At 40.2% G+C, this 16,138-nt stretch overlaps 1 protein-coding gene across 3 annotated transcripts; it reads right to left on the bottom strand.

The window, feature by feature from the left end:
* Positions 1-5,568: 5,568 nt before the first annotated feature.
* On the bottom strand, positions 5,569-10,488 carry LOC112617254 (ATP-sensitive inward rectifier potassium channel 15). Of its 3 annotated transcripts, none has more exons than XM_025373998.1 (2): positions 10,378-10,488; positions 5,569-8,154 (listed from the first exon to the last, which is right to left on the bottom strand). In XM_025373998.1, the coding sequence occupies exon 2, from the start codon at positions 8,134-8,136 to the stop codon at positions 7,009-7,011; it is 1,128 nt and encodes a 375-aa protein (XP_025229783.1). In that variant the 5' UTR covers positions 8,137-8,154; positions 10,378-10,488; the 3' UTR covers positions 5,569-7,008. The 3 variants fall into 3 exon arrangements, with proteins under 3 accessions (XP_025229783.1, XP_025229781.1, XP_025229782.1); XM_025373996.1 differs by having other exon boundaries at positions 5,569-8,143; positions 10,386-10,459; XM_025373997.1 differs by lacking the exon at positions 10,378-10,488 and having other exon boundaries at positions 5,569-9,530.
* Positions 10,489-16,138: the final 5,650 nt, after the last annotated feature.

Here is a 16,138-nt window from a genome sequence, read left to right as displayed (position 1 = left end):
AAAATACATTTCTTTAGGTACTGATATATAGTAACACCTTGATAAGTTTTTAGGACCCATTCATCCCACATTATTGTGATTGCCATCACTGGAAAAGGTTATTTCAAGTAAGTCCACCTCTGAACTTTCTAAGGACATATTGGATTTTTGTCTGTCACAGCACCACTATAACACCATTACCATTCCAGTGAAACAAAAAAAAAACCCAAGACTGTAAAATTAGCTTTATGGTGTTTGCCATTGTTTCACAAGTTACAGTAATTCCATTTATTGGAAGAGAAAAAAAAGGTGACAGAGCCACATATGGGAATAAAGGATTTGACAAATAAAGGAATGAATTCATAGCATACAAAAGTAGGTATTTAAAGCTGTCTGGTCATTGTATGATTGGGTTCAGTGATGACAGAGTATCCACAGTTAGTGTGAGATTTCCAACATGCACCAAATAGTAGCTCAGCCTTGAGAAACACGAACCACCATTCTGCTGGAGCAAATCCAAGCTTAAGACTCGCTTAAGAACCATGGGAAAGCAAGGATATAAATATTGCAACACTGTATAAGGATCAGATGTGGTTCTATATATAGGAAGAGACCGAAGTGTGATCAAGATTTTGGTAAGTAGACACTACCGGGAGTTACAAGTAGTGGGTTTGTTTGCATATAAAATCTGCACGTCATTTGGGATTTCCATTACCATAACGTTCCCATGAATTTCATTAAGTAGTATTTTGGAGTCCGTCTTTCTGGAATGGAGATTCTGTTTACAAAAGCCTCCTTTCTGTAACTTACTATTCCATGACACCTTACAGAAATCATTCCTCAAAAATGGATCCAAGTCGGCTGCTATCCTTCCTCTCCTGGCTGCTATGTAACACTTCGCGTCAGCACACAAACACGGCTTCCTTTTGTGATCTGGAGGTTTGTTTGTGTAAAAAGCCGCTGATACAGTCATACTTCCTGTAATGATTTGATTTAATACGACATCCTTAATCCTGAGATTTGATTGCAGATGAAAGAATACAGCTAAAACTACAGCAAATGAAAAAAATCTTTCCTTTGAAATTCCCTCCAATCGCCTTCTTGGAAGCTCTTTACTTTTCGATAATATTAAGTAAATTTGCATAAAGTAACAGTCAGCTGAGAGATCACGCATTTCCTAGCTCAGAGTCAACAACTTCTGATTTTTTGTTTTAAGGAAATAGATACTCTATAATCAATGATAGTAATTCCCTTGGAGTCTAATTTTGAGTAGATCTAATTTTTATTGACTTAAATATTTTTGAGGGTGAAATTAGAAATTTTAAGTAGGTAGGAGGGCATGGACACTAGGTAAGATTTGGCCTTGAATAAAGATAAAATTATAGCTAAGTACTACATCATGTGGCAAGCATTGCTAACCAAACAAAACTTGATGATGGACTTTTAGGAGGACTCTTTTGTAAAACCATCAGCCTAATTCTGCAACTGGGGCTTGAGAATCTGGGCTCCTGTGCACCCACGTGGAGGGCGACTTTGAGCCCATCCTTCTAGGGTGAAGCCCCAGGGAAGACCATTCCTCACTATGGAGGCTCAGACAGTGCACGCTGCTCCACACTGCACACAGGAGTGTCAAAGACTGCGTTGACTGGGTTCCCTGTGTTCAGCTGAAATTTTCCCTTGATAATTGGGCAAGCCAGGGAAATACGTTTCTGGAATACTCCCTGACTCTACTACTAGTTGTATGAATATCATAAACTCCAAATAAAGAAGCATGTATTTCTCTTCTGGAAGTGGGCATAGTTTGGGATTATGCGAACACTCTTTGTAAGTTTGTCAGATTTGGCAAATAACTATTCAGGACAGGAGTTTCAGTTAAGTCTGAAGATTTGTCTAATTTCCAAGGCAATTTTGTAATATACAGGGGAAAAAAGGTTGCATATAAGACATTTAAGGTAATCTTCAAAAGTCCACACAAATCAAAAATTACTCCATATAGGACATATTCTGCACATACAGAGTGCCTGGCAGTCCTAGCTCGCGGGCATTATATTCAGATTACAAAGCCTTGACCTACATACATGACATCCTTGGCTTTTATACTCATGTATCAGTTCTGTCCTTTGACTTCCATCATCCATTCTTGTAATTTTTACTAGCTATTAACTATCAACTCCAATCAACTGCCTTCTCTTGGTCTTCTAGTTTTACACACTGTCAACATACCAATTGAAAAGTAAAAAGTTCCTGCCCTCAATATGTGGCTATCTGAATGTCCACAAATTCCTCTTCTTGCTCTGAAGACAAAGGCTTTGTCCTTTCCGAAACAAAACAAAACAAAACAAAACCAATTAGAATAGAGTTTACTGACAAATACTAGTAGCTTAAGAAGGCAAATAACTCCTTATTCTTTAAAATCCCAATTAATTTCTAATCATGCAATTTTATTGCAAATTCCAACTCTGGAGAGTCTACTACTACTCAGAAGTCACACTGGTTTTGAGAGTAGAAAACCACTCATTGCTGTCCGCAGGTCCGGGGATTGACTGGAAGTCACTTTGATTAAAGATAAATTGAAGTTCGGCCGGACGCGGTGGCTCACGCCTGTAATCCCAACACTTTGGGAGGCCGAGGCGGGCAGGTCACGAGGTGAGGAAATCGAGACATCCTTGTTAACACGGTGAAACCCCGTTTCTACTAAAAATACAAAAACAAACTTAGCCGGGCATGGTGGTGGGCGCCTGTAGTCTCAGCTACTTGGGAGGCAGAGGTGGAGAATGGCGTGAACCCGGGAGGCAGAGCTTGCAGTGAGCCGAGATTGCGCCACTGCACTCCAGCCTGGGCAACAGAGCGAGACCCCGTCTCAAAAAAAAAAAAAGGAAAAAAGAAAAACAAAAAAAATAAATTGAAATTCACAAAGGGTAAAGTGTATGAAGTTAATCATTTAAAAGTGAATGTTAAGCTTTTGAGCTTCAAATGTAAGTAAGTCTTCCCCAGAGGAAGAAAATTAAGATCATCTTGTACCTAGCCAGAGTTTAACAGTCAGAGACTAGACTTCGAGTGCACGCCACAGAACCTGGAAATCACCACTGGAAATGCTAGTACCTTTCACTTAAAAAAAATTGCATCATGGAAAGCTATGATAAAACTAGTTATTTCAGAAATTTAATAGGCGAAGAAAAGTCTAGCAAGAAGGAAAGCCAAAATTGAGAGCCTGAGTCTTCACTGTGCCGTGTGGTCAAATGTCTGACCTTCTGAACATCCTGAGAGCATACAGAACCAAACCTCGTCAAAGGCCCCAGTGCTTTCATTTTTCTCTTCTCTTCTTCTCCCTCCAGCTGGGGTATATATATTGAAGACTCAAATAAAGGAGACAGAATAATACTAGAGTGTGAGTGACACTATTTTTTCATGCTGGAGTAGAAATGCCACCTTAAACATATATCTTCATTTACATTTCGATAATATTGAAATCACAGTCTATTAAAAATTGGGAAATTTAATGCAAATAAAAATCCAACAAAACAGTTGTTTTGATTTATTAAATATCTGGTTCATTAATTCATGGCATTTTTTTCACCTTAAACCAGCTCTTTAGATTTCTAGACACTCTGCTTTGTGTTGTAATTTCCCCAGGATGGAAAAGGGAGCCAATGCATGACTCCCCACCCCATCCCAAAGGAGTAGGGTTGGGTGACTCAGTGTTTTGCTGTCCAGAGCCACTGTCTGCCAGGCACCATGTGAGCACCGTCTATTTTATTGCTGAATAAGACACGGCTTGTGGGGCACACTGATTTACTGCTGTTGACTCTGTGGTTTCTCAAATGGAACACAACGTTTTTTAATGGACTCATTGAGAAAACCTAACACGTTAGAAATGTTTCAAAATTCAAATGCCTTTTTGGGTCAGGAATACTCCACTACTTTGGCTCCTCCTTAGCTGGGTGTTGAGTGTGAATCGGTTTTAAGCAGAAGACTGACCAGATATAATAAATTAAGTTTGCTACCTAAATCCTTTGTTAGCATAGTAACATGAAAGTATTATGTACAAAGTAATAATAGTTAAGGTTCGAGGAAAATGGTAAGTTTCAAACCAGATACAACTTCAGCGCTATTTATTGAATATTATATGATTTGTTGACTTATACATATATTGGTTTTTAAGACACTCTTAAAAACCAGACGCTCTTTTTGTTTTTTTGAGACGGAGTCCGGCTCTGCCGCCCAGGCTGGAGTGCAGTGGCGCGATCTCGGCTCACTGCAAGCTCCGCCTCCCGGGTTCCCGCCATTCTCCTGCCTCAGCCTCCCGAGTAGCTGGGACTACAGGCGCCACCACCACACCCGGCTAGTTTTTGTATTTTTAGTAGAGACGGGGTTTCACCGTATTAGCCAGGATGGTCTCGATCTCCTGACCTCGTGATCCGCCCACCTCGGCCTCCCAAAGTGCTGGGATTACAGGGGTGAGCCACCGCGCCCGGCCATAAACCAGATACTCTTAAGGCACTTTTAAGACCAGATATTTAGATAAATTGAAACAACTATTTTGTTTGATTTTTATTTGAATTAAATTTCCAATTTTAATAGAATGTGATTTCAATATTATCTAAATGTAAATTAAGATATATTTTAAGGTGATATTTCTACTCCAATATTTGTTTTGAGTGTGTAGAGCAAAAGGTAAGATGATCAAGTCTTCCAAATTTGGCTGAAATTGATACGCTAAATGACAATACAAAAATTTTTCTGAATCTTATGCTATGTCCTTGTACCAGATACAATATAAATGAGCAAGATTTTTAATCAGCATCACATTTAAATTAGCATTGATATAAATACTGTGAAAAGAATTTAATAGTGCAACAGAAAAGGTGTAAACATGCCCATGGAATTATTTTTTGTTGATTATACCACAGTATACAGTAAAAATAGCAAGTATAATAACTAAAAGAGATAATATCTAACTACACTGCCATGTAATATTTTTTAAGGAATGGAGATCTAAAGCAACCTTCCATAAATTTATCAACAGACAAGGAAAAAAAAACCTTCTAAATAATTAAAGACAACATCCTCCCTCTTGTTCATGGATTGACATTGTTCTTTAAACTTTCACAAACTTGACTCCCATTATCCTTACACACACCTTAAACTAGTTCAGTTCCAGGCCAGGGGTTTTAGCCACATTTTCTGTTTAATGGGAGGACATTTGCAAATGCAGTAACATCAATATATAGTAGATCTACTGTAATCTATACCATCATTTCACTGATTATCTGAATCCACTTTATTTGCCCCATTTTCTCTGAGTCTCAATGTTCATATTTTTATAGAACCAAATAGACATGAATATATTTGTCAAGGACTTGCTGTCTTAATCGCAAATGTCTTTCACTGATGACTATCATGATTATGCTTGAAGAGCCAGGGCCTGTGTGTGTGTGTGTACGTGTGTGTGAGTGTATGTGTGTGTGGTGGCGGGAATCATGTGTACATCTTTGTACGTATGCAGGGACGGAATATTCATGGCCACATTCTGCTTGAGTGAATGTGCAAATCTGTCTTTGTTTGAATGAAATGAGAATTCACCTTTTGGACATTTAACCAGTCATAGACCAGTTATTTTTTGCCTCAAAGGAATGCAGGGCACTCAACCCCTGAATTTTGCCCGGGGCAAAATGTTACCTCTTGGTATGAGCTTTATTTAAAGAGCGGGGGTATTCTTTACAGGTTTGAGATTTTCAAATCTTGTTCATGCGTCAAAGAGTCATCTTGTTTATGAGTTCCTTACCTTCAGCTCCTCTTCTTTCTCATGGCCCCACCGGACCTTACAAACTTCAGCATCTGAGAACATTTCCTGTATTGTCAGGCAGCTGAATTTTTCTTTTGTGCTAACTGTAATCAGCAAGCATGACTGAGACAGCAATTACTCTCAAGAGCTTTATTTTGCTCTTGGAATGTCAGGGGATAATTCTATGCAGTTCCTTTATGGGCAAGGCATTTTAATAGACAAGAAATGAAATGGTTGAAAGAAATATTGGCCAATAATAATGAAATGGAGAGGGGCCAGGTCTGAATGCCATGGGGATACGGGACCCACAGAGTCAGTTTTCCACATGGCTTCAGAAAGTTGCTTCGAAAACATTGTCCAGAGCAGAGCTTTCAAACTTTTATCTGTATACAAATCATCTGGGGTTCTTGTTAAGATACAGACACCCCAATTCTGTAAGTCTGGCTGGGGCCTGAGAATCTACACGTTACGAATAAGCGCTCAGATGGTGCTGATGCGGTGGGTCTGTGAACCACATTTTGAATGGAAACATTTTGAATGGAAAGAGGATAGTAAATTCCAAAACATAAAAATAAAATAAAAAAATAGAGGAAACAATGGCATCAGCCCCATTTGTGTAGGTTTCCACAGTTGTGAATGACAGATCTGATCGATTTCCTTCCATACAATTCAGTCCACTGAAGAAAGGTAAAAATGAAATTACTATATTTTGTGAATAGAGAGTCGCTCTACCTCTTTTTAGGTATTACCAAATAGACATCATTAGATATAATATTTTTCCTGCTTGAACAAAAACAGCATGTTTTAAAGCAGTGAGATCAATGAATACTGAACCACAAATCAACTCTCGGCCATAAGGTTATTGGTTAAATAAATATCTTATATTAGAGCTAATAATCTTGTACAGAAATACACTTCCTTTTAATGTCAGCATTGCTAAATGTCTGTTTATCTAACAGGACACTATTCCAATTGCCCTACACCAAGCTCTTAGAAATGTAGCTTTATTTTATATAATTTGAATTGTGAGAGTTCACTTTCATTCGAAGCACTTAAAAGGAAATCTCTCAAACACAGAAATGCTGGTTTAGCCACAAGATCAAAGGGAAAGATTGATTTTGTATGTCCATGCAGTTTTTGAGAGTGCATCTACACATTTTCGTTTTCACAGCAATCTTTGTGTTTGATGGGAGTTCTGATGTGGAAACAGCTTGCAGGGTTAAACCTGGATGGCACTCCTATGATCAGACATTGCTCTGTTGTAATAAAAGTGTCCTCAGTTCTCTTTCCCTCTGATCCTCCTGCCTGTACTTCTCCTCAAGTTTCTGTTTCTCAGAATCTGCACAGTAAAAGGTGCAATCTGGGCTCTTCCGAATCTGTTCAAACTGACTGAAATCAGCCACATATTTTCCATTTTTGGAGAGAGATACCACAGGCACAAACTCAAAACCCCAGTAGATTTCCTCTGGGATATAAGATGTTCGGCTCTGGCAGACAGCGCTGGTGGATTCCACAGTGGCATTGAGGAGGACCACAAGCTCAAACTCCTTCTCCTTTAGGTTTTGGGGTGTGAGGTCTCTCAGGGGGCTCGTCTCATCCAGCACATGGTAGAAGGTCATGGGCAGAATGAGGAAGGGGCTCTCAGAGGAGGAGTCCACGTGGAATTTGACAGTGGCTTGGTTGAGCAGAATCCGCTCCCCCTCCTTGGTGACATGGGTCTGCAGGAGCTTGCCAGAGAGCTGGCACTGAATCAAGAGGCTCTTCCTCATGTTGGCTACCTGAATCACCAAGCACAGCTTCCCATTCTGCTTGGTGATGACTGCACAGTGACTGAACTTGATGGTCTCAGCCCGCTTTTTGGGTCTTGCAATTTTGGCCAGGAAGGTTCCGGTGATGAAGATCTCAATCAAGGTCGTGATGACCAACTGAGCAACCAACAGGAAGATGGCATGAGGACATTCCTCTGTGATGGAACGGACTCCATAGCCAATGGTTGTCTGGGATTCCAGGGAAAAGAGAAATGCCCCAGTGAGAGAGTCCACTTTCATGATGCAGGGGGTATGATTTGAAATAGGCTCACCAGGTTCTAAGTCCCCGTGAATAAACGCGATGGCGTAGTAGATGACTCCAAAAAGGAACCAGGTCATCACAAAAGTGGCGGCGAACAGGGTGAGTTTGTATCTCCACTTCATGTCGATAACTGTGGTCCACAGGTCTTGCAGGTAGAGTAGGTATATGCCATCCACTTTGTCAATTCTCACGTTGCTGTGCCCACTCTTGGACATGACGCGGGGTCTGTTGGCCTTGAGCCCAGCCCCAGCAGTGTGCTTCACCAGGGGGGTGCTGGACATGCTGATGTGAATGGCATCCATGGCCAGGCTCTGGAAATACTTAGAGAAATGACAAGGACGTTTCATTATCGCCCTATATGGTGGAACTTCCAGAAAACAGGATCATCATGTGAAGTAAGTGTGAATGTACATGGAAGTATACAAGAAAGGAGAATTCTGAAGGCAAGACTAACTGATCTGTACTTAGGTGGTCAGTAGGGTAGAGTGAGGAGCAGAGACTTTGCAGAAAGGCAAACTGGAGTTAAATGCTGACCCTGCAATTCATCAGCTGTGTGACCTGGAGAAGGCTACTTAACCTCTCTGGACCTCCACTCTCCAATGTTTTAAATGGCAATACAACCTATTCCTCAGGGATTTTGTTACTATTAAATAAGGTAAAGTGTTAAAACAGAGCCTCGTATTTCAAAAAAATAATGTTATGCTGTTTTTTGTGATAACAAACTCTTATGCATATATCTCACAGAGTAATATGTTTACTTATATTCCGCTACTATGTATTCTCAATTATAGAAAATTTAAAATTATTGACTGAGTGTTAGTCCAGTACTGCTATAACTAAAATCTACCACCCATGAAACAGTTCTTGATATGGAGAATATTAGTATATGTTTTTAAAACTCAGTTAGTAGTAATGCATTTTTTAAAACCTATTTTTTGCATGATATTCTTTGTAATAGCAATTCATTTTCCCCCTAATCTAATGAATAATTAAGAATCTACAACCGCTCCTAGTTTTGTTATGACTTTGGAAAAAACTCAGTTATGAAACAACCTAAAACATTCTTATAGCAAATAATTAGGCTTTATTAATGACTTGATCAATATGCTGGTTATTCTTGGAAAAGTGCTTCCAATGTCATTTTAGACATGATATTTAGATATGGCACCAAAATTCTACCTTACTCCGTAGAACTAAGCAGAACAAGCAGGAGAAATCTATTTTAAAGAGCAAATGAAAAAGTCAGTAAATGTAGGCATCTAACATTGTAGTAGGAAAGACATACCTATAAGAAGTGCTGGGCTTCCATGCTCAGCCCCAGGGAACGCTCTGCTCCATGTTAACAGCCGGAAACAAGCTGTCTGGGAGGCCTCTAGCGTCTTATAGTACCTGCCTGGTGACTGACATACATTTCCCCCACATTCCTTGAAAAAGATAATGTGGGTGATGACAGAGTAACTTTACCTGGGTGGCATGTTTTTCTTCACCTCATTGGTATTTTAAGAATTTAAAAAACTTCCCTTTTATTAAGGAACTGATACACAGATTCATGCAATGCTCTTTCTGTTAGAGCAGTATTATCTCAATAGAAGTTTTGAAAGTAATCCTCTGGGCAAATCCCTTCAAGGAAATGGAAACTGTATCCATTAGCAGCAAACACCTGTTCAGGATGCAAAAGGTCTGCTGGGCATTTTAATTTTCCTGTTACATTATTAAGACTGTGTTATTTACTAAATGCCCCCTTGAAATTGATTTTTCCTTAGAAAGTCACGTTTTCATTTTTGTTGCAAAGAAGGGCCATAAATTATTCAAAATTTGTTTACCTGGAAGCAAATCCCACTGTTCTTGGGATCAAGTTAGAAGAAAAGTACAGGATATAATTGATAAACTAGGGCCTTACTATACCCTCAGCAACACTTCTCAGTACAACGAAGAGGAAAGTGACCACAGTAAAGGTTGGAAATGAAACACTATGCTGGCATGCCCAAATGCACAGACAAGCTTGTAACGTGAGCACCAGCAGAGACAAATGCAGCCTGTCTGCAAGTGACTGCATGCATTTTTTTTTAAACTGCTGAGGAAACTGCATGCCATTCAATCCACTGAAATAAAAACAGAGGCTTAAGTTTTCCAGTGTGAGTGATACACAAGTGTCCTGCGGGCACTCAGCCCTCTGCCAGATTCTGGAAAGCTTGGCTCTGTTTTTATGAAGGCAGCACCATGAAGCTTCTGTTTTAAACTCTCTTTCAAAGGGTCAGCAAGCCAGGCTTGGGATGAACTGGACCTGTTTCCTCTTTCTGCTGAGAGCACTTTTGCTGCAGTCCTTTGTATCTAGTGCTGGACTTCATGGCATCTATCATACCTCCTCTCAAGGCTTGGTGGACAGAAATCACAGGACAAGACCTAGAGCTTCTGGGTGTGTTGGGGGCAGCATTTCTCAGTGGGAAAGACAGCAGCTGGCAGTCAGCAGTCAAAGGGTGCCATAGCCCTCTCTGTCCTCCTCCCTCCCTCAAGTGTGTGATGCCTTCAGAACCCTCTACTACCTGGTCACTCACTCCGCAGGTCAGGTGTCTTCTTCAAGGCAGGCAGAACATCCGCGCTCCCCTTCACCCACCTGGCTACCATGGGATTCTGCTACTGCCTGAAAGAAAGAGGGACACATGGGTTCATAGGTGGTTACCAAGTGCACCCCAGTAAGACTGAGCCCCGATGATTTTCTAAGAGTTACGTCATGGCATTTACCTTCCAATCCCTGGAAATCTGGCGCAGTTGCACAGAATAGGGTAAAGGCTCAAGGAACGATTTAAGAAGGAAGCTGAACCCCAACCACAGCCCTCACCACACAGTTCCCAGCCCCTGGAGGGAGCTCCGTAGCAAAACACCCTGGAAAGAGAGGGTTAACCCACCCTCATTGAGGCCCGCTATGAACTGACCAGCACACGGGGAGGCAGGAAGGGGAAATGCAGAGGAAGTAAACAGTGAGCGCTGGAAGGGAAGAGTCTAGAATATTTTTACCGCCTGTGGAAATGCATTGCTACTGTTGAGTCATAGGACATTAGAGTGGAAAAGATTGTCAGAACCATCCCACTTGACACAGCTGGGTCCTGGCAGAAAGAACGAGGTCCAAAGTCTTTGGAAGCTAGCCCAGGGTTCCTGTCAGTCCACCACAAAATCCCCTTAAACATTCACAGTTTCATGTAATCTCCTCTAAATTCAAGAGGTTCTTTTGCATCTACTTTTTGAAAATAATTCTTCCTAAGCTATCTGCCTTTATCTATCTTCTATCAATCTATTATCTATCAATTATCTATCTATCTAATCTATCATCTATTATCTATCACCTATCAATCTATTATCTATTTATTACCGGTTTAAATATCTACCTACCTATTATCAATCATCTATCAATTATTGATCTATTACCTATCAATTATCTATCATCTCTATCTATCTATCTGTCATCCATCTGTCTCCACCCATATGTTTTTATGCCTCACACACACATAGGCACACTTATACTTCCTACATTTCTTCTGATCCACCAATTACTTACAGTTATTACTCTCTTATAGTTGAAGTATTCCAGATTAACCTGTGCAGCTTCTTACAGGCTGGATCCTGCCAGTGTGGCCACAGCATGTTTGGCAATGGACCTCTTTGTCAGTGCTCTATGAAGACCCAGAATCTTCCTTGTGCCCATCAATCTTACCCATAGGCTTTAGGAATTGCACTTCCTCATAGGCTCTTAATTTACAGAATTTTATTCCTCAGCAGACTTCTTTCATGAAATTTAAACCATTGTTGATACATACTCTTATTTCATATAATTTTATGTTACTGCCTTAGGTTATTTTCCCTTAGTGATTCTTCAATAGACCTGGCTTAACTTCTAACATGGTAAGCAACAATAACAGTTTCCCAAAAGATAAAAACATAAAGAATGAGAGAATAATATTTTCTTCTAATTTCCCCTATCTTAACCTTTTTCCCATTTAAAAAAAAAAAAAAAAAGCGCAACTTGCCACCAGTGCTCATTTAACTTTACATAAACATGTTTTTCCAGGCTGAAGCAAATCTGATTGATTTTCAATGTGAAAATAAAACATAAAAATCGTTCTTGGAGTTATTTCTAAACAGAACTAACATCAGAATCATCTGAATCATCGGAATCTACTATTCCAGAAAAATCGGATTCATCAAATGAATCTTTGGCCAACAACTGTTGGAGACCGATGTTAACATCGTGTATAGGAATGCTGTGTTTTCCAGGATTTGACATTTTCAGCAATCGAGAATTACTATATTTGGTGAATAAAAATACCACTACTAAAAACAGAATGTTATAAAGAAAATGATGTCTTTTGTTTCCAAAGTTGATATACTAGAGTGACATGAAAATAATAATAAAAGAGATACACTGTGTAGCAAAATCATCTCCAGGTAAATGCTGCAGCCTCAAGCGATGCCAGTGAGCATTCTCAAGGCAAATGGGAAAAGGGTTAATCCTCCCAGCTAAGCAATATTTCACATAAACCATTATCTGTTTTCTTTAATTTCTGGAAGTAATGTTTATTTCTGCAGTTTTTGTTGTATCGTTTCAGTTTGTGGGTTGGGGTTGCAATTCTTTGAATGGTGATATCTACCTAAGTGAAGTTCTTACAACTATTGAATGGATAGGTCAGTATCACTTTCTCCTACTTCAAACCAGTAAAAGATTTACGATCTGAGGTCACTGAGTGCTTATGCTGTGAGCATTTGTTTTCTGAAGTTAAAGGAAAGAAAATAAACACACTCTGAAACAGAATGAAACAGAAGGTACTTAGCTATATGGAGAACTACACTTCCAGTGTTGGGGACACAGCAAGGAGAATGGGAAATGGAAGGGTAGTACCCATTGCCATCTTGAGGGAGGAAAAAAATTCCATCAAAGACAGAGGCTCTTAAAAGGATGAACAATCCAAAAACCCACCACAGCAAGCTGGAACACACTGTTCCATCAGAGAAATCAACCTGGAAATGACCGGAAAGCTACTGACCGGTTGGAAGAAATACATGAGCAAATAATAGACAAGAATGGAGCCAGAGTGGCCCACAGTGGGAAAGATGCAGATAAATAGTAACTATAGCAATAATAAGATAATGTGATAAATATTCAGAGAAGTTATGATAGCAATAAAAGTTCAAATCGATAATGACAATCATCATCATCATAAATAGATAACACTTAAACCACCACATGCCTGCCACTATTCTAAGTGCTTTCCACATGGAAACTTATTTAACCCTCACGCCAACCCTGAGAGGTAGGCACCATCATTATCCCCACGATTAGGAAACTGAGGCACAGAGAGGGTAAACGACTCGCCCAATTTCCCAACAGCAGACACAGGGCAGTGGTACATTCCACAGCAAGGCTCTTGTGCCCATGCCTGCAACCGCCCTGACGCAGGGGCTCAAGCTTAGCCATATCAGAATCACCTGGAAGGCTCAGAGTTGCTGATTCAGCGGGTTTGGGGTGAAGCCTGAGAATGTGCACGTCTAACGAGTCCTCAGGTGATGGTGTCTCTGGTGCTCCAGGAACACACACTGGGAACCACACGTGATATACGGTTTCCCCTTGACAAAGAGCCTTATGGCTCAACTTTCCCTTAGCATCCTAAAATAACATCATTTCACAGAGGCACTGAGAACAGCTGTGTATCCACTCCAGGAATGTACAACCTCTGCCATCCTCATAGTTGAATGCCAACTACCCAGGGACTCAAGGCCATGGATGTTTTAAAGCAGGAATATATGGAGAATCTGATCAAAACTGTAACATATTACTAACAAGTATTATTATAAATGTTATATAAATAGTATATGTTGTAGAATATATAAGCATGTATTGTAACATTTATAGCTTTAGGAAATATATATAAATAATTCTAGTAAAAACATTAGCTAAAAATAAGTTCAGATAAATCTTTAATTCCCATAAGAGATTTTCAGCCCTTATTTATGCTAATCAACCCTTGTGTACATGCTATCACTTTTCTCTAAGTCTCAAAAATGAGCTCCTCCAGATTGGAGAAAGGGGAACCCTCCTACACTGCTGGTGGGAATGTAAATTAGTGCAGTCACTATGGAGAACAGTATGGAGGTTCCTCAACAAACTAAAATTAGAATTTCCATAAGCTCCAGCAATCCCACTACTAGATATAGATCCAGAGGAAATGAAATCAGTGTCTTGAAGACATAGCTGCCCTCCCTGTTCATTGTAGCACTATTTCCAACAGCCAAGATATGGAATCCACCCAGTGTCTAACAATGGATGAATGGATAAAGAATATGTGGTATATATACAATGGAATATTATTTAGCCATAAGAAAGAATGAAATCCTGCCATTTGCAGCAACATGGATGGAATAGGAGGCCATCATGTTAAGTGAAATAAGCCAGGCACAGAAAGACTCATATTACATGTTCTCATGCATATGTGGGAGCTAAAAAAGTGGATCTCGGCTGGGCATGGTAGCTCATGCCTGTAATCCCAACACTTTGGGAGGCTGAGGTGGGCAGATAACGAGGTCAGGAGTTCGAGACCAGTTTGACCAACATGGTCAGTTTAACCAACATGGTCTCTACTAAAAATACAAAAATTAGCTGGGCGTAGTGGCAGGTGCCTGTAATCTCATCTACTCAGGAGGCTGAGGCAGGAGAATCACTTGAACCCAGGAGGCAGAGGTTGCAGTGAGCCGAGATCGTGCCACTGCACGCAAGCCTGGGCCACAGAGTGAGACTCTGAGACTCCATCTCGGCAGGAGGGGGGGAGGTGGAAAGTGGATCTCATGAAAATAGAGAGGAGTTTCATAGTTACTAGAGACTTTGAAATGGGGTGAAAGGGAAAAAAAGAACTGAAACGTGCTTATTATCACTGAACTGTATACTTGAAATGCTAAAGATAGTAAATTATATATGTATATTGTACCTCAATAAAAAGATTTTTTTTTCAAAAGTATGCATAAAATGGGGATGGTCCAGCTGTCACATGGATGCTTTGTTAGGGAAAATAAATTCAGTTTAAGAATGATTTTTTTTTTTTATTACTAGTAAGTACAACATTGATGTCTTTAAAACTTAGAGCTCTGTTAAGCCAGATTTTGGAGGTTTTCAATTTGCCCATCTCGAGGAAACTTCGTTCTGTTTCAGAGTGAACTAACAAAGCAAAGGCCCCACAGAAAAAACATTTCTCACTTACAGAAAAATGGGGAGACAGTGGCTCCCCAAAACCAGGGTTCCTCAACCAGGCCTTCAGTGACCTCATTCCATGCCCATTAACCAGGGTGATGAGGTATAAAGAGTGAAATCTAAATCAAACGTAACTTTGGATTTCCAGACTAAAATTAACATGTGGTGGATCTCACTCTTAAGCTCTGAAAAGACATAACTTCCTGTTTATAAGAAAAGTTGCTTAAAAAGCTTTTTTGCTTTTTCATATGTCAAATGTTTCTGTTAAATTAATTTTTCAATGATCTCTTTGTCCAGAAATAAAAAATGCCTGGATTAAATTTGACTTTAAGTATCACAGTTTTAAATATTAAGTAGAAAAAAAAATGCTTGATGAGAATCTACTTGGGGTTCAGTGAGCTCAGGAGGTTTAAAACAATTGAGAATAAAGGCTTCGCTCTCCTCCTTGGGCTCCCTCGACTGTGGTCACAGGAGCACATGCACCACGACCTTTGGCCTTGGCCTTGGGCCATTTTCCTCCCTACACTACAGAGCAGTGAAGGATCCACTTTAAAAGCTGGTCTGTTCTAAGTCCAGCTTTTAACTCATCCATGCCAACCAAGGGCACAGATGGCTTTGCCAAGTGGCCTCAGAAACAGACATGTTCATTGAAAAAGAGCAAAGTGGACAAAGTGGATTCTCAGCAGATTCCAGAAGGCAATCCTTTGGTTTGTATCTCCCGGGGAAATTCTACTTTGCTTCTGCAAAAGCACTTTTTCCTTAGACTACTGAGGACTGAGGATGGCCCAGAAAGAATGACAGCTCCTTGGAGGCTCCAGAATCACTCATTCTCCTCTAGGGGAATTATCAGGATTTCAGGGGAAGCACCAGTTGAGATGACAGCACACTTGTAAGCTAGTTTCCTGTCAGTGGCCTGTGTTTGGAAGATATGTTTGAACTTGGAAACTATTGGTAAAGCTGTGACAATGTGGGAGGTTGTGGTTGATGTATGTTGCTTGCAACTATTTGCTGTGCCTCTCGGCTGAGTCCATCCACAAAGGATCCTTCCCTGGGCCTGTCCCTGCCGGGGTGTA

This window comes from Theropithecus gelada, unplaced genomic scaffold (assembly GCF_003255815.1).
Source record: "Theropithecus gelada isolate Dixy unplaced genomic scaffold, Tgel_1.0 HiC_scaffold_15981, whole genome shotgun sequence".
In the NCBI taxonomy this organism is placed as follows: Eukaryota; Metazoa; Chordata; class Mammalia; order Primates; family Cercopithecidae; genus Theropithecus; species Theropithecus gelada.
The sequence above is the reverse complement of the archived record's forward strand: the minus strand, read 5'-3'. Positions and strand labels throughout refer to the sequence as shown.